Raw genomic sequence first — 25,238 nt, 5'->3', positions numbered from 1 at the left:
GAATGATTGTGAATAAATCAGACTTCAATGTTGTGCTAGTGATATCAAGGTTTGCTATTTTCTTACCCACTTGCCACTGCTATGCTATCAATACCAGGTGTTCTTATTTTTTCTTGGCTTGTTGTGCAGGTGTCCTTATTTTTGTTCTCACTGGCTTCTACCTAACTCATCAAAACTTAGTGCATGTTGCTAGACATAAATAGCAGGAGTACATGAGACCCAAATCCAAGCATGGCTGGTAAAGTATGAACAAGAATTACCATATCTTACAACAACACAAACACAACAACAGAGCAGAACAGAATCACCATATCTTGTTTTTCAATTTCCAATCATCTAAGTCATGTGAGTTTATCAATCATGTACTCAGGGCAACACAAACAAAATAAACAGAGATATTGTTCACTTAGGGACAAAATTAGCAGGGATCAACAAAAACAAATGACAGCAGGGGACAAAATTGCATCAGAAGATAACTGAACTTTCCTTTGCCACCAGAAGATAACTGAATCTCAGGGCAACACAAACAAAATAAACAGAGCAGAACCAAATCACCAAATCCAAGGGACAAATTTAATTACAGCATCCATTCTTCAATCCAATCAGTGATGTTTTTGAATCATCTACTCATGAGGCCAAGAGAAACAAATAACTAGGATAACTGCATAGTCTTCTTGGAGTACCAGGGGCCAAGAGTAATTACCAGGGGCCAAGAGAAACAAATAACAACCATGGGACAAAACTGCATCATAGGATAACTGAACTTTTCATTGCCAACAACCTTCAGCCTTCCACGGCACAAATTCCAGCTAGGCATAGTCTTCTTGGAGTACCAGTAGAACTAGTGCTTGCAAAATTATTCAGTTAACTGTGCAGTGGAACTAGTACTAGTAGAACTAGGTCTGAACCATCTCACATTCAGTAAATTCAGTAAACAGCGAAGAGAGGTTCAGACCTGGAGATGATCTGCTATAGGACTTGGAGATGATGTGCAGTAGTGGAGAAAACCGCTGCAGTAGAAGAGAGGTTCAGTCGCCACTGCTGCTGCCAAGTGAGCAGGCGCGACCCACTGGACAGCCCAGCCGTGGTGTCGCAGGCACGGGTCTTCCACCAGAGAAACAGCGAAGAAGACGCCGCCGCGATCGTATTCCTTGTGGAGCTGTCGTCGTCGTCTTCCATGCTCGCAAATCGACGGCCTTTAGCTTGCCGGAGTCGTCGGGCTCGTCGGCGTTTAGCTTGCTGCATCTCCTGTCGTCATCGGGCTCGTCGGCCTCGTCGGCCTTTAGGTTGTTGGTGGTGGTCCGGATCCAGTGCCTCCGGGCTCGCCGACGCCGGTTCCGACGCAGCTGGAGCAGAGCGCGCTGGTAGCTGGGGAAATCGAAGTTTTTTTGAGGAAGGGGGGAGCTTGGGGAGGCAGGCAAGCGGCAGCTGCGGCGGGGAAGCAGGAGGCAGCTGCGGCGGGGGAGCAGGGAGCTGCGTTGGCGGAGAGCAGGGCAGCTGCAGCGGCAGGGAGCAGCGCAGCTGCGGCGGCGTGGAGCAGCGTAGCTGCGGCTTCTGTCGGAGGAGGACGACGAAGGAGCGCGGGTTTGGTTGGGAGAAAGTGGAGGTTTTTTTTGCAAAACTGCCCTCGCGACATGTTTTCGGGACGGAGGGAGTATTAAAAATGATAATATTGTATTATCTTCAACAAATGTTAAACCTATATTTAAAAAATGATAATCAAGCATTTAAAATGTCAAATGTATATATAAATAATGTTGACCATGTATTAAAAATAGTTGATCTTGCATTTAAAAAAATGTTGATCAAGCATTTGAATTTTTTAATGTGTATAGAAAAAATGTTGACCATGCATTAAAAAATATATTAATCAAGCATTTGAAAATGTAAAATATGTGTGTAGAACTTTTTTGACCATGAATTTAATTTTTTATATTTTATTTAAAAATGTTAATCAAGTATTAAAAAATGGTGAAAACATGTATTTCTAAAATCTTGCCATGTATTCAAAAACCGAGAAAGCAACAAAAAAATAAGTGAACTGATGAAACACAAGAAAGAAACAAAACAAAAAATAAGAAAGAAAGCCGAAAAAGAAAGAAAAGAAAAAACCTGTGAAAACCGAGAAAGAAACAGAGAAAAATAAAGAAAAAAATGGAAAATCAGTGAATGGAATACTCGCTATAGGCAAGATATAGCCTTTACGCTTATTATGGTCCAGGTATTTAGTTTACGCTTTCTTTTTGTAAGAAACAACCAAGAGGTCCCAAGTCCACCTTAGTGGGTTATTCACTGATGGCCTTTAATATTTATTTTTCATCTGCATCGTCACCTACCCCTCAAAAACTCAAAAAAAAAACTACCCCTAAAAAAAAGTTGCATCGTCACCTTTCTTCCTCGGATATTCTATAAAAAAAACTTTCTTCCTCGGATTTCAGCTTTTCAAAACGGGATCCCTTGCGCGCCGCCGGTGACGCCGCCGGTTCCCTCTCTCTCCGTCGGCCGCTCCGGCGGCGGGAGGGAGGGGGAACCCCGGGTCTGTTCTTTAGGTGGGCGTGTGGTAGGGTTAGGGTTGAGGGAGACGCTGCCGAGGCCGTTGCGGTGGTGTCGCGTCGGAATAAGTTTCTCCGGGCTCCGTTCACGGTCAGGCGAGGCTTTTGCCTTCGTCTAGGAGCCAGCGGTGTTGGGGATCCCCGGATCTTGTCGAGGTCGCGGGCTATGGTGGTTGGAGGTCCATTGGCACTGGCCGTTTGGATCCTCAGATGGGCGATGGATGCAGGGAGACGAAGACCTTTCTTCTTCCTTATTGGTATGATTTGTTGCTACTGTTCTTCTCCTTCCTCTGCGCTGATGCTGGTGGGAGATCCTGCTTTGTCCGGGCAGATGGCCCGGCCGCGGTGCTGGACCGGTCGGATGACTCGAGTTCTCTTCCTTTCGGAAGGGACACTTTTCGCGGTCCTCAAAGCCAAAGATGGCGACGACTGTTGCAGGTGTGTTGGATTGATGTCCATGCCCTCTCAGCGATGGTGTCAAGAAAGGAGGAAGCAGTGTGGCGCCAATTATACCGTGGTCGAAGATGATGACCTGTTTGCGACTGGTTGCAGATTCTTCTACTGCAGGGGTCTTCTCTCAAGATTCAGGGATGATGACACAGGGCTCCGGAGATCTTCTTGTGTTATGGTTGTCTTAGGGTACTCTAGGTGTTCATGGTCCTTTGTGTTTGCGTTTCAGTGTGCTTGTAAGAGTCAACTACTTTGTACTGATTCGTAATTTGAATGAAGAATTTCTCAAAAAAAAAAAAGCGGGAAGTTTGTAGCAAGTTCAAAAAAAAAAAGGCAGGAAGTTAGCGTTAGGAATCTTTGTTGACCTTGGCAGAAAACGACCGGCATGGCACATCCTGCTGCTAAACCGTGCACGGCTCCGTCAATCTTTCGTGCACGAAGCAAGCGATCGAGATGATAGATATTAGGTGGCCACGTACCTACTGTAATTGCGATCCCTCCCAGCAGACGGCACCATCAGGAATGTAAAGAAACGGAAACATCAGACTTTAATCCGGACGGGTCGGCCACTGACCTTACCTGCAACCCACGGCAGATTAAGATCAGGACCCGTCTGCAAACTGAACGTGTGATCTGCCAGACGCGAATCTCCAAGCATAACGTGCACGTGCGTCCTCGACTTGTACCCCGGAAAACGACCTGTCGAGAGGAGCTCCACGTAGACGTCGCCGTCGCCTCCTTTGGGACATCGCCGTCGCCGTCAGACCAGGACCCATCACACCCTTCTCCTAGCTGCCGCTGCGTCACAGCTTGGAGCCTTGGACGCGGACGAAACCGTCGCCCACACGAGTCGCCATCGTCGACGCTCACGTACGGCGAATATCAAAGCCGCCGCCGCTTCACGTGTGTCAGGCGGTGGAGGGACGGCGAGCCCGATCGCGCCACATTCCCGGGGGAAGACGACCGTCCGATCCAATCTAATCGAGACGATCTTTTTTAGGTGTCACTCACGTCCACAGCTGTGATAATATACTCCCATACTCCACGACACATGCGCAAATCGGGGTCAAATTTGATGCCAAAAAAAAAAATTCGGAGTCAATGTCTTGGCTTGCTCGAACCATGGTGGGATCTTCTGGGGACTGGAGCTCTGCAGCGGAGCCTCCCCCCAGGGCTCCCACCAAACGTGCGCTGCTGTTTTTAATTATTATTACTTTTGCAGCTCAATGATGTTTTGCACGTGTTTCGGGCATTGATCGTCTCAAGATGCACATGGCACTCCAAATTTCAATAAATTATATGCATAAGTTTAGCTATACAAGGAGTATTATGTAAGCCATCATTTATTAAGATGTATTCCCTCCGTCTCAAAATTCTTGTCTTAAATTTGTCTAAATACGAATGTACCAAGAGTAGATTCATTTTACCTTGGGGTGCGTTATGTTATGTTACTCCAAACATATTTGTCCTCATTAACTACATGCCACATAAGCAAAGTTTTCTTGGGGTGTATTATGTTACTTGCTAAGTTACTCCCATTATGACTAGCCTTAGGGCATCTTCAACGGAGACCCGCAAAAAATCTCCCGCATCCATTTGTGGACAAGGAGATCAGTCCACGGACACGAATGCGGGGGCAGCAATGGCTGCATACATTTCAAACTACATTTTAACAAACTAAACGAAATTAAAGTAAAATCGGTCGATGTTCATCAAAGTTCGAATAGAATAACACAAATCATCCACATATAGCATGCAAATTAAGTCTATTACAACAAGATCTCAAATTCGACTAGATCCCGGATGACCAATAAGTTTTTCATGAACGGACCATGTCCTCCCACACATACTTCTCCTTCAGCTTCATCCAACGGTGTGTGCACGTAAATGGTCGTCCCTCTGGCCTGTGGTACACCACTGCGGCGCGTGCGGGCTACATATAATATGTAAATCAACATTGAATGAATCAATCAATCAATAAGGCCCCGTTCGGTATGGAGTTGAAGAAACTACAGGAACAATAGAGGATGCAGGAATGCTACTGGAATACAATGCTAAAACATTGGAATCAGAAATTATGGTGAAGATATGAGATTTGGTGTTCGGATTGCAGGAAAGAGAAACAAAGGAACGTGTGGACCCTAGTCACAAAAGGTAGTGCAGAACTCATTATTCTATCCTTGTGCATGTCACTTTGTACAGCTATGGGCATTTAAACCGAGTCAGTACAGGCACACATGCTGCTTTCCTTTGCATGGCCTCGGGACTCCGCCCAGAAAATGAGAATCGGGTGGATTCTTTTTTTCCTGTGAAACTGAGGGCTGTGGAGCCTTTCCTGTGTAATCTCTCCCTGCCAATCCTGCATACCGAACGACGCTTTGTCGAACTTTCCTCTGGTTCTGAATTCCTATAGTTTCCCTGTAAAATTCCTACATACCGAACACAGCCTAAGTTGAGCAAGAGGAAGTAAAACTTACTATCTCCTCCATGTCCGCGCGCAATGGCCACCTTGCCTCGAGCTGACTAACCAAGTTGCAAAACTTGATGACGCTGACCTCGATAGCGCGCCAGTGATACGACAACGACCTCACGTTGTGTCGCTGAATAATGTACATGTCGTAGGGATTAATGTGCTTTCCTGCATGAAACTTTTCATGCGCTTCCTCCCAGAAGGGCAGCCCTCTGGCCCTGCTATGAAATTCGCGGATACAGCCAACCATGCATCGCACAACAAATCATCCTCCATGATCGAGTAGCTCACCATCCTTCGTACTCTAAAAACACGACATAGCATTTGAAAATAAGCTCAATGACATTTAACCGAACATCTGCTGGGCGTGGTGTCCGCTGTGGAGATCGTCCGAAGGGGGCGGAGTGTACCAGGTACGAACGGAACTCCGTCGGAACGGTGAGCGGGCACGTCGATGCTAGGTGCGAACGTCCGGCAATGCCTCTGTGGCGGCCGGAGACGAACAATAGCGATGGCAGAGGTGGAGGGTGCAGATGCAAAGTAAGGGGGAGAAAGGGCGTAGTGGAAGGAAATGGGACCGGGAGGAGGGATTCGATGGGCGGGGGGTGTCGGCGTCCTACGTTTCGAGTGTCAGACTCCCGCAACCTTTCATACTTTTGTCTCTATTTTGCGGGAGAAATCGCATCCGGACCGCCCCGCGACCGATACAGGTCGGCGTTGGATGGCTTCCAGGTCCGGACAATGTGGTTCGAACGGTTATGGGAGGTTTACGGGTCCGGCTTCAAGATGCCCTTACTTATTGTCAGTGATTACTAGTAATCCCAAAAAGAAACTTAATGCTACCGAATTTTTTGTGCAGCATTACTATTTTTGGCGCTCATTGTACATGGTACTCCTTGTAGGTTGTTCGTGCCTGCATGGAACACGCACAAATGCATTTGTGAAGTGTATAACCAAAGGCATCTTTTTACCCTTGCTTTCTTCTTCTCCCTCTCTGTTGTCAAGGAAACGTGTTGATGATCGGGTGATTCCCATGCAAGTGTGCACAACACTCCCATGACATGGTCGTCATGTCAATGATTGTCTCGTCTTTCTTTCGGTGAATCTTCACTCCCGGGAAGGAAAATAAAATACAATTACCGTCACATCGCAAGCTCTTTTAAAGGAGATCACAACTTATCAGCATTGCAATCATGGAGCATCCACCGATCCACGATAAAACAAAACAAGGTTTCGTGGAAAGCCAAAAATGTAACAGCGTGGAAGGACCACCCATGTCCGCCGCAGGGAGGACTTGCCGTATGCTTCAAAGGCAGCTAATGTGAGGACGGGGCGTCGACTCATTGGCCGGGCAGTTGAGATTGTTGCCAGCCCACCCGAGTTCAAGTCCCGGTTTGGACGTATGGACCGAGTCGGCGACGGCGACGCCTTTGGGCGCCGCTTCCTGTTGTGGGCATCATTTTGAGATTGCTTCCCCTCTCCCTAGCTCAGTGTTGTTGTTGTGTCTTTCTCTTCTTGAAGACATCCTCTCGTAGCGGATAGGATGACAAAACCGATGGCGGCTTGCTTCGCGTGGGTTTGAGGGGTGGCTGCTCTCCTTCTTTTGGTGTGGCGTCTAGTTGGCAACGATAATGGTGTTGATATGTGACGGGCATGAGGGAATTTGTTATCAGTTCTTTCCAACGTGTTCGGCGGATTTCCTCTATCTCGTTGTGTGGTTGCGGATTCGGAGCTGCATGAGAGGAACCTAGGCGGTGATGATGACATGTAATCAATGGTGTTCGAGGGAAGTCCTGGTCGACGGGACCCTACATTTTTCTTCCGAGTGAGTCCGTCTTCCGAGTTTGAGTTGTCTTGTCGCTATTGCTGGGGCGTCTGTTTGGCATAGATGAATGCATGTTTTTGTGAAGTTATTGCAGCAAGGGCACTATTGCTCGTTGTTTGCGGTGAGGTCAAAGTCGCTCGCTCTGGGAGGAGTGGTGGCGATGACATGTGCAGTCAACCTCGACAAGGGTCCCCTCCTCGACGGCATGTATGTGTTTTGTGTTCATAGTCAGGCCGACGGGGGGTCGTGCCCCTTTGTGAGCATTTATAGTAATTTTCGTCTGCTTTTTTCGTAAATAACATAACAACTATCTTCTTCGTAATGAATGAGATAATGTAAATCTTTGGTCTCCGCTAAATAATAATAATAATTTTGATCTTTATTTCATTTTTGAAGTAATGATTTTTTTTCTTTCAGCTTAATGATTTGAGTGAGACGATTTGCCTTAAAATTATGTAATAAAGGTTCACATACATTGGAATGAAGAAGACAAGAGATACATTGAAGGGAATGACAAGAAGTGATATAACAGCGCAGCATGAAAAGAAAAATGACGTCCTAATTTTCCAGTAAGCTAAGTCCTTTTGCAAACCATGCACGTGAATTTCCTCATTTGCAGTATAACATAATCTTCTTAGTATTGTTTAAATTTTTTTCCTCTTCATTAATTGCTCACACTGCTTGCTACTCATTTCTTGCAATATCCATTTTGTCCCTTATTGCACCTGCAAAACAATGCGCGATAAATATATTCTCATAACATAACTTCATAAGCATTTTATTTCTAAAAAACCTTCATAAATACCTCGGGAAATTCAACGTCATTTTGACATGCAACATAAGTATTTCCTTGTAAAATTATCGATCCATGCCATCCGAAGCAGCATTGTTTCTTGGACTAGATACACCCAAAAAGGTACATTGGCTATTTAGTTGGATTTGCTAGCCGGCTTGTCGAGTTTCAACAACTTCGCTTCCTTTCATGGATGCTCAGACAAAACGGTCTCTCGATAATTTATCAGCGCGCGGTCAACCGACAAAAAACTCGACTAGAAAACAAGAGTGGCTTTGCAGTCACATAGTCCTGGGCAAAAATGCCAGAATGTCGATGGTTGGTTCAAAGATGCACTAAATTCCATTTCTAAAAAACAAACTACAATCTAAAAAAACGAAGGAAAGAAAAAGATGCACTAAAATCCATTGGTACGTTTTCTCCAAAAAAAAAAGAAGAGAGATTTTTTTCAAACAAAATCATAAAAACGCCCACCAACCAAAGGAAAAACGCCCGAAATACAACAGTGACGCGCCGGCGTCAGACCCACGCGCGCACGCACCCACTGCCATGCGGGCCCCAGCCGCGCCCATCCACGCAGTTGCGTTGCGGCTCGCGCAGCCAGGGGCCGCGATACGTAGGCAGGCAGGCTCCCTCCCCGCACGAGCGAAAAGGCCACAGCAACGGTCACAGATTGGGCTCCGTCTCTCTCTCTCGCCATCTCTCTCACTGGCCAACGCCAGCCAAATCTTCGCTTCCCAAAGCTCCCCCCCTCCCTTCCCCATACCGCCACTCCCCTCCCCGCTTCGCCATCAAGCCTGCTCCACGCGGCGGCCCCGATTGAGCCCGCCGCCGCCGAGCGCGCGACATGGGCGCCGCCGACAACAACGCCGTACGTTTCTTCCTTCCTTCATCCGCCCACCCGGAAAGATCGCGCCTGGTTTAATTCCGGGCGATACGCCGCCGGCTGTCTCTGAGTTTGCTTGCTTCCGTGTTGTTTCTCGTGGCGTGTGTGTGTGCAGGCGCCGCGGCAGGGGCAGCAGCCGGATGGGGGCCGAGGGCGGGCGCCGGCGCCGGGGCAGCGGGAGGTGAAGGTGGTGGTCATGGACGAGCCTGCGGCGGCCGTGTCGAGGCTGCAGGCGCAGCGGCCCGTGGCGCCGCTGCAGGTCACCACGCAGGCGCCGCCGCCGCCCATGTCGGTGGCCTCCGGCGGCGAGGACCCGCCGCCGCCCGCGGCGGCCTACCCGCCGCTCATGCAGCAGACCCCACCACAGGTACGACCCGTCCCCCGAATCCCAATTACTAAAATGCCCAATTGACCGCTCGTTTTGCCCATCAAATCTCCAATTCGATTTCTTGTCAAATTATCTTGCACAAATAGTCAATAGATAGATAGGCTCCGGTCTTTCTAGGGCATGTGCGCCTGTGCGGAGTGCGATCGACAGTCAGCCGTCCCAGCACAGCAGCAGTCTGGTTGGTACGCGGGTACTCCCCACAATAATTCCGCTTGCCACTCTTGGGTCGGCATTGCAATGTGCACAGGCACAGCCCCGTACCCCTCACCTACTTGACATTTTCGCGTAACAAATTGTGCGTTTGGGTTGAATCATGCAGTGCTACATTGACACCATCTCTTCTTTTTTTTTCCAAACAAAGTCTCGGTTCTAGTTTGATGCCGACAGTTGCACTTGATTTCTCTTTAGAACAAGCAGAACACTGTTTTTTATTTGAAAGGCAGTTGATGACATGCTGTAGGTTGAGATATTTCGATTAGTGTGTTATCACTGTAGAAGCACAGCAACAACCAAATAATTCATCACCGATTGGAGCAGTCCTTTAACAAAGCTCAAACGACCATCCTCCTACCTAGAGTGAGTACAAGAGGATGGGTAATGGGGAGGGGGTTGTAGTGTTTGAGACGATTTGTTTTTGCTAATCAAAGCAATGCCGCCTAACGTGTCACTTTAGTTAATCTACTCACGGGTAACTTAAGCGTTAAAAGGCCTCTTAAAATATCCACCTAGAATGTACCACGAATCGAATCGAATCGAATCTTGGTAGTATGATCTTGATTAAAATATCGAATATTCCATAGGCGCCCAACCTCCTACCCGTTAGCCTAGCCTAAAGTAGCTAGCTAATGACTTTACTAATCCAACTGGTCTCGAGTTAACTGGTTGTTTAATTCGTTGCAGCCACTGGCGTCGCTCAACTCGCGCGTGTACACCAACCAGATCACGCTGTGCCTCTTCCTGCTGCAGCTGGCGGCGGCGGGGCTTGCCGTCGGCTTCTTCGTGTACCGGGCCGTCAAGGACATCGTGCAGGACCCGCGGTCCCGCAATGCGCGGCGCGAGCAGAGCCTGCTCCGCCAGTGGCTGCCCCCCGTGGAGGGCGCCGTGGCGCTCAGCATTCTGCTGGCGTTCGCGTGGCAGAAGGCGGTGCGCGCGTGGCCGCGCGCCATGGTGACCGTCATCCTCTGGTCGGCCTTCGGCGTCACGCTCGCCGTCGGCTCCCTGCTCATGTGCTTCTCCATGCCGGCCACCGTGGGGCTCGGCGTGGCCTTGGTGGTGTTCTCCATCGGCACCGGGCTGTACGCGTGCTGGGTGACCCGCCGCGTCGGGTTCACGGCGCGGGTGTTCGAGAAGGCGGTGCAGCCCGTGGACAAGTTCCGCGGCCTCAACGGGCCGGCGTACCTCATGGTGGCCGCCGGGTTCGTGTGGATCTCCGTGTGGTGCGTGGCCGTCATCGGCGCCGTCAACTTCCGGTTCCCCGGCCTGACCATCCTGGCGCTGGTGGTGAGCCTGGCGTGGACCGCCGAGGTGATGCGCAACGTGGCGAACCTGACGGCCAGCCGGGTGATCGCGCTCTACTACCTCCGCGGCATGCAGTCCAGCGTGCAGTTCAGCTTCCAGCGCGCGCTGTCGTACAACCTCGGCAGCGCCTGCCTCGGCTCGCTCTTCGTGCCCACCATCGAGGCCCTCCGCATCCTCGCCCGCGGGCTCAACCTGCTGGAGGGCGAGGACGAGTTCATGTTCTCCTGCGCGCACTGCTGCCTCAACGTCATGAACGCCGTGTTCGAGTTCGGCAACAGCTGGGCATTCGTCCATGTAAGCGAAGCCAGCGATCTTCACTCCGCTTCCAATCATCATCATCCTCCTCTAGCTGACAAGATTAGTTGTGAAACTGATGGTGCAGATCGCGGCGTACGGGAGGGGGTTCGTGCAGGCGTCGCGGAGCACGTGGAACCAGTTCGAGGGGCAGCCGGGGATGCCGGCGCTGGCGGACGCGGACATCACGAGCTCAGTGTGCTTCCTGACGGGGGTGACCAGCGGCGCGCTGTGCGTGGCGCTGGCCGGGTCGTGGACCTTCGTGACGCACAAGCACTACACGGCCACGGTGTCGCTCATGGCGTTCTACGTGGGGTACCTGATGACCCGGATCGGCATGGCGCTGCCGCAGGCGTGCGTGGGCTGCTACTACGTGTGCTACGCCGAGAACCCCCGCTCCCGGCTCTTCGAGGACAGCCCCATAGGGGAGCGGCTGAATAAGATGGAGGAGGACGGGCAGGACGCCGTCGGGGTCGCGCCCACCCCGCGGTTCCCGCACCAGCACGTCAGCGCCGCCTGACCCCGGCCGCCGCCGCCGCCGCCGTGTACAGGCAAGAACATGTTGGCCCAAGAACCGGATCGTGCGATGTCATTCCATAGCTGCTGGTGCTGGCCGAGTTGACCGGCGGCGGCGTCGCGTGAAAGGAAGGATGATCGGAGAAGGGATGTCGTATGACCCATGCAGCGAGTCGTAGTACTCACGCTGTCGAGCCTTATGGACTGAGGAGCATGGGTTGATGTTGTCCTCTGGTGTCTAAAATAGTACTAGGGCCAACTCTTTTTGACTTTTCTGTAAATTCCTCCATTTTTTTGGGCATGTGTTTTCAGCTGTTATTAGTGGTAGCAGAAGCCTGGGCATTTCATCTTTCAGGTATATTTATTTATTCGTCTAGCAAAAACTGTCACCGTGATTACAAGGATGGCATGTGAATATTTTCTTGTAAGATCATCTTTTTAGTGTGTTCATCAGATGGCAAGCGGGGGTGTTGGCTGATCCTTGTTGTGATGCTATTGCTTACTGCTTAGAGCATCTGAAATTCTGGACAGAACATGACGAGGAACTGGACCGGGATAGTTGTTGAGGGGCGTAGAACATCTGAAGTTACGAACAGAGCATGGTACTAGTCGACAGCCACGACTGATGAGTGGCATTAACGATTCTGCACAGGTCGGTTTACGCAATAATGATGCGTGGAACACAGCGCGGTAGGTGAATAGTACATACTCCGAATGTTACGTCTAGATTTTTTATTTATTTTTTGGTTCTGTTTGCTTACGAGGGCAGTGAGATGATCATGGGAAAGAAGAAAAAAAAACAGGAATGTTAACTCATCAGAGCATGCTGAGGGCATCTACAATGCAAAGGTGCTTGTATGGGCGCTTAGACAATAGAAAGAATTAACGGCGAGTCTACCTAGCGGCCGGCTGCTCGCTGGGCATCGTGAGCGGCCGGCCTGAAATAGAATTTTGTTGTCCCTAATCTATAAATGGTAATAATTTATTCCCTCTAATCAATATAAGAAAAATAATTTTAATTCATATATTAGAAAAAGTACACGTAACAGAAAAGTTTTATAAAAATATCCATGTAGATAAATGTGAACGCATTTAATTTGAGTTTTTAAATTTTTTAAAAAATCATAACTTTCAAACTACGCGTCGTAAGATCCGTTTTCATCGTTGGAACCTTCGCGGCGTGTTCTTCAAAACTAGATCCCGCATGGTTATGTTTCGACAAACTTTTTAGTGTGCAATTTAGTCTCCATTTGGTGCAACTGTTTAGCCTCGATGTGCAACTAGCTGACAGTCGAGGTGCAACTTTTTCTCTAACTGTGGACATGCAGTTTTCACTAATGGCATCACCCCATACTACTTTCTAACAGTGAAATGTGCAATTTCATCTGTTGCCCCGGTGCCCTGGCCAACTGCTTGATAGTCGTCGTGCGTGTGCAGCCCACACAACCGTGTTTGAGAGACTATCCTATAAGAATGTGCCAACTCCACGGCTACGCATGTGCGACTATGCACGAGAGTGTGCAACTCCGCGGCCGGACGTGAGCACCTCCCACAATAATTCATGTGTGACTATGCAGACGAGATTGTGCAACTCCACGGCCACACATGTGCGACTATGCACAAGAGTGTACAACTTCGCGCCCGGGCATGAGCACGTCCCACAACAATTCGTGTGAGACTACGCGAGCGAGATTGTGCAACTCTGCTGTCACGCGTGTGCGACTATGCCGACGAGAGTGTACAACTCCATAGTCATACGTGAGCTACTACGATGATAAGAGTGTGCAACTCCATGGTCGTGCGCATGCGACTATGCCGCCACATGTGTGCAACTCTCGTAGTCATGCTTGAGCTATTATGCCGACTAGAGTGTGTATGTTCGTTGTCGTGCGTGCGCGACTATACCGACAAGACTATGCAACTCCGTGCTCATGCGTGCGACAGTGTTCCAGTGTGCATCAGTACTTGATCGATCTTACAATGTCGCCCGTCTAGCTATATTTCAGTAAGAAATGTAAGCACGAGACATCATTTAACCATCTTTGTATTGTCGTGTTGTGCAACTTTTGAATGATCGTATCCAACTGCGAACTACTATGTGTGCAACTACAACTACTACGCATGCCAACTATGTCGACAAGAGTGTGCAACCACCACAATCATGCATGGGCTATTATGTCGATAAGAGTGCGCAACTCCTTCGCCGCGCGTGTGCGACTACTCTACCGCGTGTGAACAACTCTCGTAGTCGTATGTGAGCTACTATGTCGGTAGGTGTGTGCAACTCCACAGCCGTACGTGTGCGGCTATGCCGCTATACATGTGCATATAACATCTACGCATAAAACCTAGGTTCTGATACCATTATTGGGGAACGTAGTAATTTCAAAAAAATTCCTACGCACACGCAAGATCATGGTGATGCATAGCAACGAGAGGGGAGAGTGTGTCCACGTACCCTCGTAGACCGAAAGCGCAAGCGTTAGAACAACGCGGTTGATGTAGTCGTACGTCTTCACGGCCCAACCGATCAAGCACCAAAACTACGGCACCTCCGAGTTCTAGCACACGTTCAACTCGATGACGTCCCTCGAACTCCGATCCAGTCGAGTGTCGAGGGAGAGTTCCGTCAGCACGACAGTGTGGTGATGATCTTGATGTTCTACCGTCGCAGGGCTTCGCCTAAGCACCGCTACAATATTATCGAGGAGGAATATGGTGGAGGGGGGCACCGCACACGACTAAGAGATCAATGATCAATTGTTGTGCCTAGAGGTGCCCCCCTGCCCCGTATATAAAGGTTCAAGGGGGAGGGGGCGGCCGTCCAGGAGGAGGGCGCGCCAAGGGGAGTCCTACTCCCACCGGGAGTAGGACTCCCTCCTTTCCTTGTCCAAGTAGGAGAGGGGGAAGGAAGGGAGAGAGGGGAGGAAGGAAAGGGGGGGCGCCTCCCCCCTCCTTGTCCAATTCGGACTAGAGGGAAGGGGGTTCGCGGCCTGCCCTGGCCACCCCTCCTCTTCTCCACTTTGGGCCCAAGTGGCCCATTAACCCCCCGGGGGGTTCCGGTAACCCCCCGGTTCTCCGGTATATATCCAATAACCCCCGAAACTTATTTCGGTGTCCGAATATAGTCGTCCAATATACCAATCTTCATGTCTCAACCATTTCGAGACTCCTCATCGTGTCCGTGATCATATCCGGGACTTCGAACAATCTCGGTACATCAAAACTCATAATATAACTGTCATCGAAACCTTGAGCGTGCGGACCCTACGGGTTCGAGAACAATGTAGACATGACCGAGAACTGTTTCCGGTCAATAACCAATAGCGGAACCTGGATGCTCATATTGGCTCCTACATATTCTACGAAGATCTTTTATCGGTCAAACCGCATAACAACATACGTTGTTCCTTTTGTCATCGGTATGTTACTTGCCCGAGATTTGATCGTCGGTATCTTAATACCTAGTTCAATCTCGTTACCGGCAAGTCTCTTTACTCATTACGTAATGCATCATTCCATAACTAACTAATTAGCTACATTGCTTGCAAGGCTTATAGTGATGTGCATTACCGAGAGGGCCCCAGAGATACCTCTCCGACAATCGGAGTGACAAATCCTAATCTCGAAATACGCCAACCCAACATGTACCTTCGGAGACACCTGTAGAGCTCCTTTATAATCACCCAGTTATGTTGTGATGTTTGGTAGCACACAAAGTGTTCCTCCGGTAAACGGGAGTTGCATAATCTCATAGTTGTAGGAACATGTATAAGTCATGAAGAAAGCAATAGCAACATACTAAACGATCAAGTGCTAAGCTAGCGGAATGGGTCAAGTCAATCACATCATTCTCTCAATGATGTGATCCCGTTAATCAAATGACAACTCTTTTGTCCATGGCTAGGAAACATAACCATCTTTGATAAACGAGCTAGTCAAGTAGAGGCATACTAGTGACACTCAGTTTGTCTATGTATTCACACATGTATCATGTTTCCGGCTAATATAATTCTAGCATGAATAATAAACATTTATCATGATATGAGGAAATAAATAATAACTTTATTATTGCCTCTAGGGCATATTTCCTTCAGTATCATCGTATTCAGGGAACTCATGGCCAGGATAGCTATCGTCGTCCTCTTCTTCTTCATTGTCTTCCATCATAACTCCTCTTTCTCCGTGCTTGGTCCAAACATTATAGTGGGACATGAAACCAAACTCAAACAGGTGGACGTGAATGGTTCTTGAGTTAGAGTAATTGTGATCATTCTTACAACCAGTACATGGACAAGGCATAAAACCATCCGCCCGCTTGTTTGCCTTAGCCGCAATCAGAAAAGTATGCACGCCATCAATGAACTGGGGAGAGCATCGGTCATCGTACATCCATTACCGGCGCATCTTCATTACACACCACCGAATAGACCAAATTAATACAAGTTCATACATAAAGTTCATACAACACTTAAATGCAACATACAAATAACTCTCTAGCTGAAGCATTTAAATGCAAAAACAAATGTGATCAAGACCGCAACTAAGGTAACAATTGATCCAACAGCATAATGATACCAAGCCTCACTATCAATGGCATATTTTCTAATCTTTCTAATCTTCAACCGCATTTTCTCCATCTTGATCTTGTGATCATCGACGACATCGACAACATGCAACTCCAATTCCATCTTCTTCCCCTCAATTGTTTTCAATTTTTCTTTCAAATACTTGTTTTCTCTTTCAACTAAATTTAACCTCTCGACAATAGGGTCGGTTGGAATTTCCGGTTCACATACCTCCTAGATAAAAATATCTATGTCAACTTGATGGGCATAATTTGTCATAAACACGAGGATGAGGGCCGACGGGGACGGATATCAAAACCATGGCACTATGTATAACAAACAACGTATGGGTAAGATAATTATAGAAGTAATTAACTATATATCTAAATCACACAAACATGATTTTTTATATAAAAAAGATAAGAACAAGAGGCTCACCACAAGGTGGTGCCGGCGACGGGTCGGTGTGGACGATCGACGGTGGTTACGACGGAGACGGGAAGGTACTAAGTAAACCACACCTACATATGCAAACTAAGAGTTATTTTAAGCTCAAATTGCATATAAATCAAATAAACTACCACATATAATTCCTCCCAAATTACTAAAACCCACAAATTAATCACTATATAAAGCATTGCAAGAGCTAATCTAGCAATGAGGGATGAAAGGATAAAGTTGCTAACCTTTGTGATCACTTGAATGGATGGGGCCTTCAAATCTTGACAAAATTTGGGCAAAATATGTGATGAGCTCGAGGGGAAAGAGAGGAAGAACAGAGAGGAGAGGGGAAATGGGGAAGAACAGAGCGAGCTGGACGAAGGGTTTATATGTAGGACGACTTGTAGTACCGGTTCGTGGCATGAACCGGTACTAAAGGTGCTAGACGGGCCCCATTCTGACAACATTCTACCACCACTCTTTTTAGTACCGGTTCATGACACGAACCGGTGCTAAAGCTTCGCCACGAACCGGCTAATGAGCTCCGCCCCCCTAGCCGTTGGAACCGGCACTAATGGTCACATTAGTGCCGGTTCTGTTACAAACCGGGACTAATGTGCTTCACATTAGGCCCTTTTCCTATTAGTGGAAAGACCCTGTGCTTTAGTGGTATTATAGGATCCCAAATCCAAGGCTCGAAATCCCAGTGCACACCTCTGAAGGTGAGTAACCGATAGAAATGACCTGTGCTTAGCCTGTTGCCAGCGAACGAGGGAACACGGATGCCCGAGCACGAACTGTCAGGGGCCACATCCGCGATGAGCTGATTCAATAAAATAAGTTGTTGGAGTGCCATTTGGTACAGGTTTGGGTGCAGACGTACATTCCAATTGCCTTCCGTGAACTGAGATTGGACAGAGCAGTATTGGTTGCGAGCGAACAGGTACAAGACGGGGAAATGTGCCTTAGCCTTCCATCGTGCAACCATTGATCATGCCAAAAGGAGACATGAGTACCAGCACCTACAGAGCAGCAAGAAGAAGAGATGACCAAGGGGATGCAGTCCTTGAAGCCCTTCCACATGACCGTGTCTCTATTGCTAACACCATGAGGTAAAGAATCCTTGCAGTACTATGAAGCAAACCAACGAAAACAGGGGAAGACCGAAGGACTTTTGCCACAAACTTACATATCATGGCCTGGTTATGCGCCTGCAGATTCCTAACTTTCAGACCACCATTTGCCCGGGGAAGGGTGACTCTGTCCCAAGCCATGAGGCATTGCCCACCCTTAATCTTGTTCTTACCCTGCCAAAAGAACGCTCGAAGTAGACCATCTAGCTTAGCGAGAGATTCTTTGGGCCATGGAAAGCAAGACATGAAATAACTCGGTATGTCTGCTAGCACAGAGTTGATAAGCGTCAACCTCCCTCTCCGGGAAAGAAAAGAAGCGAGCCAGCCAGAGAGGCGGCGATCGACCTTGTGGCTAACCGGGAGCAACATGCCATGTTTGATCTACTTTCAACTTTGAGGACAAATAATGAAAAATGCAACACCTAAGGGGCATTTAGGCACGCTTAGGTAGGCACTAGGCAATGACCAAACGCTTTGCCTACGGATAAGTAGAACTCTAGGCTTGTCAAACAAGAAATTGTCCACTCAAATGAGAAATCATGTCATATTGCAGTGACAGACTAAATTGACAATCTTCCAACTGTAATAGCTGACAGTTTACTCAATTATATTCTCTAAACTGATATCAATACACATATAATATCCCACATACAAACTGATGGTCAGAATTTTATGCCCGCCTAGGCTGCGCCTAGGACGCTTAGACATTATGCTAAGGTTAACCGTCTCTCTTGCGCCTAGCTCTTTTTTCAACCTTGTACCTTAGCATAGACCCGAATAGCCAAGCTGAACTCTGAATTCTAATAGCTCCAAATTTCGCTTGATGTATGTGTACCCCATCCATTATTGATCAAATTCAGGTTTGACACGTGTATCTCTTATAAATATAGAATGTTCTTTCAGTAGGAGGCGACATTTTCGTTGATAGCGAAACGACTATGGTAACTTCGTTAATCTTAAGATTTGACAGCACAGTCTTTTAAAGATGCTCATAGAGATATGATGTGTGTCCATGCGTCAGTGCGTTTATAGGGACGGGCGAGTGTACGTGAGTGTGTGTTTGTAGTGTATTTCTAGAAAAAAATGTTTTTTTCCCTTGGCCTGTTGCATGTACTTTTTTCATTTGAACTTGTTTGAAAGGACGTTTGCATACTAAATTTTGCGCACAAACAAAACCAACCAAGCATGATCCTGTCCCACCAGCACCATCGCTCGCACATGCGGCTGCCCGAGGCCTCCCCTCTTCCGGCTCACCTTATCTTCCCATCGCTCGCAAACGAACCTGCGGCGCGTGAAACAGAAATCTCTCCACCCAGCAGCGAGTGCATCCCGGTGGAGAGATGGGGCAAGTACGTTTTTATCCACGAGCGTCGGTGCCTTGCCGGCTCCGCGCCGCGAAGCCTGCCAAAACCGACGACAGACAGCCCGGCGGATCGCGACGCCGTGCGCGCAACCGCGAGCGGCTCACCCCGCACACGCCTCGTGCCGCCGGGGAGACGAAAGGGCTTAGAGGGAGGCCCCAGACTTGCACGCGTCGGCGGTGCCGGTGGTCGCGCAGGAGACCTCCATTCCACCGGAGCGACCGCACCCGTCGGTGCGCACGTTATCTTCTCTTCCTCTACCGTGCCGCCCATACCGCCCCGACCTAGGCACGTGTGCTATAGCCCCATCTTATCTCCCACACGAAAATTGTTGCCTAGCGCAGTTCAAGTCCAACGAGTCGCACATCTGGCCATGCGGGTGTGTTACGTGTGTAGGCACCGTATGCGTACTCTTGTACTCTAGCCACCAACCCTTTGTTTGCAGGTCTCTAGCCACCAACCCAGCTGAACCAGGAGTAACTACACTACCAAAGCTAGCACGGCAGGCATTATCCAAGTGTGGCGCGTGCCCTGCACACATTCACTCCGTTGCCTTGCCGTATATGCTTGCACCTTGCAACCTGTCACCGTCGCCGCTCAGTGGCTTGGAGCCTTGGAGAATGGCATTTACGTGCCACTGATAGTAACACCTGGAACGTGTTAGCATCAAGGCCACGTCGCATCATAGCCGAGACGGTCCATCAGAATCGTGACCAAGATTCCAAGATGCGGATTGCGATCGTGACAACCTTGCTTCGAACTCAACTGCACGAAAGGGTTGATGCGGTGCAGCGAAGACAATCAATCAGTAACTCAGCAGGAGCCTAGCTACGAGGGCTCAGCTCGGCTCTATAAAGCCCGGAAGGCAGGGCCCGTGTCCCCGTCATTCCTCCTTCCTCGGTGCTCGGGCAGACATGAGGTCCTCCGCGGCACTGTTGCTGGTGGTAGTACTGGCGGTGGCTCCACACCTGCTGCCGCTGGCGCAATGCGACGGGCCCAACCCGGAGATCCACAACACCGGCGGGCTGAGCCGGCAGGGCTTCCCGGCGGGGTTCGTCTTCGGGACGGCCGCGTCGGCGTACCAGGTGGAGGGCATGGCGAGGCTGGGCGGCCGAGGGCCCAGCATCTGGGACGCCTTCGCAGCCATACCAGGGACGATCGCCGGCAATGGCACCGCCGACGTGACGGTCGACGAGTACCATAGGTACAAGGTGTGTGTAACTGTATACTGAATGAACAATCGTCCTGACTGCTATGTTTTTCTGGTGTTTCTTGGTGTGTCCTGATGCTTGACAGAGGTCTTCATTCCGAGGTGTGTGTAGGAGGATGTGGGCATAATGAAGGACATGGGCTTCGACGCGTACCGGTTCTCGATCTCTTGGTCCAGGATTTTCCCAGGTATATATATATATGTGTGTGTGTGTCCTGATCCCTCCTCCAACTGCAGCAGCTTGCTAATTTTCGATCCAATATTTTTTCGCCTGGATCAAAAGTAGTTTCTGATGTAGAGTTGTGCATAATAAAATTGTAGATGGGACTGGGAAGGTGAACCAGGAAGGAGTAGACTACTACAACAGGCTCATAGATTACATGCTCCAGCAAGGTAACTGAATTTTCTGCACCTGGGCAAAAAGCTCTCAGCATCAGGGTCCAGAATCCTGATTTAACTAAACCTTGTATATAATGGTGGATTAGGCATCACCCCATATGTAAACCTCTACCACTATGACCTCCCACTGGCCCTCCATCAGCAGTACCTAGGCTGGCTAAGCCCAAAGATTGTGTAAGCATTTCAGACACCCGTTTCCACATTTCAGAGTTGAATTTAAGCATGTCTTTTGATGCGATATCCTTTGATAAAAGGGGCGCGTTTGCGGACTATGCCGAGTTCTGCTTCAAGGTGTTCGGAGACAGGGTGAAGAACTGGTTTACCTTCAACGAGCCGAGGGTCATCGCCGCTCTGGGCTATGACAATGGCTTACATGCGCCGGGGAGGTGTTCCAAGTGCCCTGCAGGAGGCGATTCCAGGACTGAGCCGTACATTGTCACGCACAATATCATCCTTTCGCACTCCGCAGCGGTGCAGCGATACCGTGAGAAGTATCAGGTAGAGACTGTACCTAAGTCATTTTTCACTTGAATGCCCATAGATTCGATGGCAGTGCCCGGGAGTGAATGTGAACTGTGTTCATTCTATTTAACAGCCTCACCAGAAGGGGAGGATTGGGATTCTCCTGGATTTCGTGTGGTACGAACCTCACAGCAACAGCAACGCGGATCAAGGTGCGGCGCAGAGGGCAAGGGACTTCCACATTGGATGGTAAGACCCTGAAACCATTTCATCCAGGATAAAATTTTGCTTCAGAAGTTCAGATTGCAACACAGGGTCTACCCACCAACTGTCACTAACTTTGTTTGGAGGCATGCAAACTGAATATATATTATCCTAGCAGGTTCCTTGACCCCATTACCAATGGTCGCTATCCATCGTCGATGCTCAAGATTGTCGGGAACAGGTTGCCGGGCTTCAGTACCAACGAGTCCAGGATGGTGAAAGGCTCCATTGACTATGTTGGTATCAACCAGTACACTTCTTACTACATGAAGGACCCAGGGGCATGGAACCTGACGCCGGTCAGTTACCAGGATGATTGGCATGTTGGATTTGTCTGTGAGATCTTGCACCTTCACTCCAAATCCTTCTGCTCCATATTTCTTCACATTCTCAGATCCTCATGATGTGTATGTCTTTGCAGATGAACGAAATGGTGTGCCTATTGGACCTCGTGTAAGTGCAGTTCTAGGTTTATCTTATGTAATATGGGTATACTGTAGTACTCCGTACGTGGAGTAGTGCAGAGCCTCTGAGGAATTTTTGTAACTGTAAATTGGTTGAATCTATGTAGGCAAACTCCGACTGGCTTTACATTGTGCCATGGGGAATGAACAAGGCCGTGACCTATGTTAAAGAAAGATATGGAAATCCTACAATGATCCTTTCTGAAAACGGTACTGCTGATCTCAACTGATAACTGTCTCTTTCAATTAAACAACAAATTATAACTTGTCGTTCTCAACTAACAAGGACACAAATGATCAATGCTTATGATCTGACAGGAATGGACCAGCCGGGCAACGTCAGCATCGCTGACGGTGTTCACGACACAATAAGGATCCGCTACTACAGAGACTACATAACCGAGCTCAAGAAGGCGATAGACAATGGCGCCCGAGTGGTTGGGTACTTCGCTTGGTCTCTGCTTGACAACTTCGAGTGGAGACTCGGCTACACTGCCCGTTTCGGCATCGCCTATGTGGACTTCAATACTCTGAAGAGGTACCCCAAGGACTCAGCCTTGTGGTTCAAGAACATGCTCTCGGAGAAGAAGAGGAGCTAGGATTGCAAACAGGATCCAGGAGGATCAGTTGTTTCAACTTTTAGAATAAATCATAACGTAGTGTATGTTTATCATAGCACCTCAGACTTTTAAGAAACTTGAAATAAAAGGCCATTGAGGTTGTGGCTTTGCCCGTCCTTATATATAATACTACAATGGGAAGCAAAGACATGTCTTCTAAGTCTTGTTTCCCAAGAGTCAAAACACCGCAAGCAGATCAGTTTAGGTAAACTGAAGCACATGAAATAATTGAATATCATAATATCAAATGAGACAATTTCAACAGCATACCACATGGCCTCACAGAGGAAAGCCAGATGATAAATTCTCTGCAAACCACTACCCCGAAACTGAACTCATTATATTTTTATTATACTGATTCCAACAGTACCAATTATTTCTCATGCTTCTTGCGAGGATTATACTGATTCTCAACATACATGAATAATGACTTCATAATCATGAAACTGCCATCTATATGACTATCCATTTACCTTTCTATCCAAGAGCTTTTCACCAGTGCTTTGCAAGCTATTGCGAACACGTAAATATCTATCCCTATCCTACATTTGTTATCTGCGGGGAGGCTAGGCAAAACTGGATCGATTAAACAGCAGGTGCTAGAAATTACTAAATACTCTTCAAAAGCTAACTTGACCTTTCCAGTAGATATATATATAGGTGCCAACTCCTTGCTATAACACAGCTTACTTAACTTCACCACTTCAGCCTGCAATCTGAAAAATTATAGAAACAATTAGTATACATGAGAAGCCTGGGAATTGGTAAGTAAAGTAGGCATGCAGCTAAGTTAGAAGTCTCAGAATGTGATCAAAATAATTACTAAAGGACCTGGATTACCAAGTTGATCGTCAGACATCAAGCTTGCCACAAAATTTGCGGGGTTCAGGGTTCAATTAATGGGGCTTCCAGAATTATAAAACTGAGGCTGTGAGTGGAACTAGGATCAGTTAATCAAATTTTACAATGGTTTTCAGATTCCACTTGCTCTCTACTTGGTAACTGGAAATTACTACTCCAATAAGTAACAACTCCCTAACTCTATCTAGAAGTTGGACACTGACTCTCAGTTATATTGATTCAGTCATAGCTTATATTCAGCTACCTTCAGAAATCAAATCATCATCCAAACGCAAACTGTGTGGCACAGATTTCACGTACCATGTACACATACGGATCCGGGCGGCCACCAGTGCCTGCACGACGCAACCCTCTCTTCTGCTTCAGCAACCTGCGGATTCCAAACAGAGAGTCAGGCCCCCGCAAAAAACAAAAAACAAAAAAACAAACAGAGAGTCAGGCAACAAATTTCAGAACATCTTCAGATACGATAGTTGGTTAGAGGAATTGGCCTACTCACCAGCGCAGAGCCTTGCTGGTTACAGCGTTGTCGCCGACGGCGGCGCGGATGGCCGTCTCCGTGGCCGGTGCCGCCTTCGGCCGCGAGAGCCACTTCATGATCGAGTCCGCTCTCCGCACCAGACTCTCACAACCACCGCTCGCCAGCGGAGGTCGGCGGCATCTCCCCGACGTGGCCGTGGAGCGGGAGGACGCGGCTCCCGTGATGGTGCTCCCCTCGCTGGCCACCACGCTGGCCCTCTCGCTCTCCTCCCCGTCCTCCTCCTCGCCGTTGATGACCTCGATCCACACTCCCTTCCGCCTCTTCGCCGGCTCGCCCTGGAACAGCTTGCTGGTCGCCTGCGCCAGTACCTAGAGCCACCGACCAGAACCATCGATCAGCACATCACTACAGAAGACAGGCACGGCGGACAAACCGCGAACTAGCAGACGAGCGATTGTTGCTTACCTTGGGGTCGATGCGGCGGAGGGAGGCGATGACGGCGAGCACGCGTAGGGGGTCAATGGGGCGGCTGCGGCGCGCCGCGTCGGACACGCACGACCTCGCCGAGGTGACGGAGTAGGAGGAGGAGGAGCCGGAGTAGGAGGGGAGCTCGTCGCTGCAATTGCGGAGACGCGCATGGGGCGGTGAGCACGCGGAAGCGGGTGCGGGCGGAAAACCAGTAGCGGTACGGCGGATGATTACCTACCTGACGGTGGGGAGGAGCGGCGCGGGCGGGGAGTCGGCGAGGCAGAGCAGCGCGCCGGCGAGGGCGACGTCGGCGGGGGTGGGGAAGGCCGCCGCGCCGGAGGCGGTGGCGGGGGCCGCTCTCATGTCGCCGGCAAGGGGGCAGGCCGTGGTGATGTGGGAGAGGACTAGAGGAGGCAGTGGCGGTGTTGGATTTTGTTGGGGAATTGAGAAGTTTGGGGGAAGGAATAGGATGGTAGCAGTAGCGGTGCCATTTTGAAATTTCAAAGCGTGTAGCGCCCGTGTAAGGAGGCGTCTGGCGCGGTGGGGGGTCAGGGAGGCTGACATGCGGGGTCGACGCTCGCCAGGGCACATGGGTCGACTGGTCGAGTATGAATTTGCAGATTTTACTGAATTTTGACTCGAGGCAGCTCTTTCTTTTGCATAGATTTCATATGCCTATCATTTTTGTAAGTATCCTTCTTAAGGCCCCACTTAGAATAGGGGTAATTTTATACACCTGTATTTATTTTACAGGTGTAAGTTACAGGTCAACACTTAATATTAGCCTGAAACGAAAACGACCAGAGGAGGTCCG

At 48.9% G+C, this 25,238-nt stretch overlaps 3 protein-coding genes and 1 long non-coding RNA gene across 4 annotated transcripts; 2 read left to right on the top strand and 2 right to left on the bottom strand.

Moving 5' to 3' along the window:
* Positions 1–361: 361 nt before the first annotated feature.
* Positions 362–1,616, bottom strand: LOC123043915 (uncharacterized). Its single transcript, XR_006419720.1, has 2 exons — positions 956–1,616; positions 362–841 (listed from the first exon to the last, which is right to left on the bottom strand). It is a non-coding gene; the product is annotated as an uncharacterized lncRNA (long non-coding RNA).
* A 7,121-nt stretch (positions 1,617–8,737) lies between these two features.
* Positions 8,738–12,142, top strand: LOC123043914 (CTL-like protein DDB_G0274487). The gene is made up of 4 exons (XM_044466507.1): positions 8,738–8,961; positions 9,092–9,343; positions 10,265–11,176; positions 11,265–12,142. Exons 1-4 carry the CDS (start codon positions 8,938–8,940, stop codon positions 11,694–11,696), a joined length of 1,620 nt encoding a protein of 539 aa, XP_044322442.1. The 5' UTR covers positions 8,738–8,937; the 3' UTR covers positions 11,697–12,142.
* A 7,930-nt stretch (positions 12,143–20,072) lies between these two features.
* Positions 20,073–22,741, top strand: LOC101290610 (beta-glucosidase 26). Its single transcript, XM_044466505.1, has 10 exons — positions 20,073–20,406; positions 20,518–20,593; positions 20,727–20,798; positions 20,891–20,978; positions 21,059–21,302; positions 21,400–21,515; positions 21,649–21,866; positions 21,952–21,983; positions 22,102–22,204; positions 22,313–22,741. The coding sequence occupies exons 1-10, from the start codon at positions 20,110–20,112 to the stop codon at positions 22,591–22,593; spliced, it is 1,527 nt and encodes a 508-aa protein (XP_044322440.1). The 5' UTR covers positions 20,073–20,109; the 3' UTR covers positions 22,594–22,741.
* Positions 22,742–22,940: 199 nt separating this feature from the next.
* On the bottom strand, positions 22,941–24,905 carry LOC123043913 (uncharacterized). The gene is made up of 5 exons (XM_044466506.1): positions 24,663–24,905; positions 24,422–24,572; positions 23,975–24,324; positions 23,776–23,845; positions 22,941–23,330 (listed from the first exon to the last, which is right to left on the bottom strand). Exons 1-5 carry the CDS (start codon positions 24,785–24,787, stop codon positions 23,319–23,321), a joined length of 708 nt encoding a protein of 235 aa, XP_044322441.1. The 5' UTR covers positions 24,788–24,905; the 3' UTR covers positions 22,941–23,318.
* Between the last annotated feature and the right edge of the window lie 333 nt (positions 24,906–25,238).

The sequence above is a fragment of the Triticum aestivum genome, chromosome 2B (assembly GCF_018294505.1).
Source record: "Triticum aestivum cultivar Chinese Spring chromosome 2B, IWGSC CS RefSeq v2.1, whole genome shotgun sequence".
Lineage (NCBI taxonomy): Eukaryota > Viridiplantae > Streptophyta > Magnoliopsida > Poales > Poaceae > Triticum > Triticum aestivum.
The sequence above is the reverse complement of the archived record's forward strand: the minus strand, read 5'-3'. Positions and strand labels throughout refer to the sequence as shown.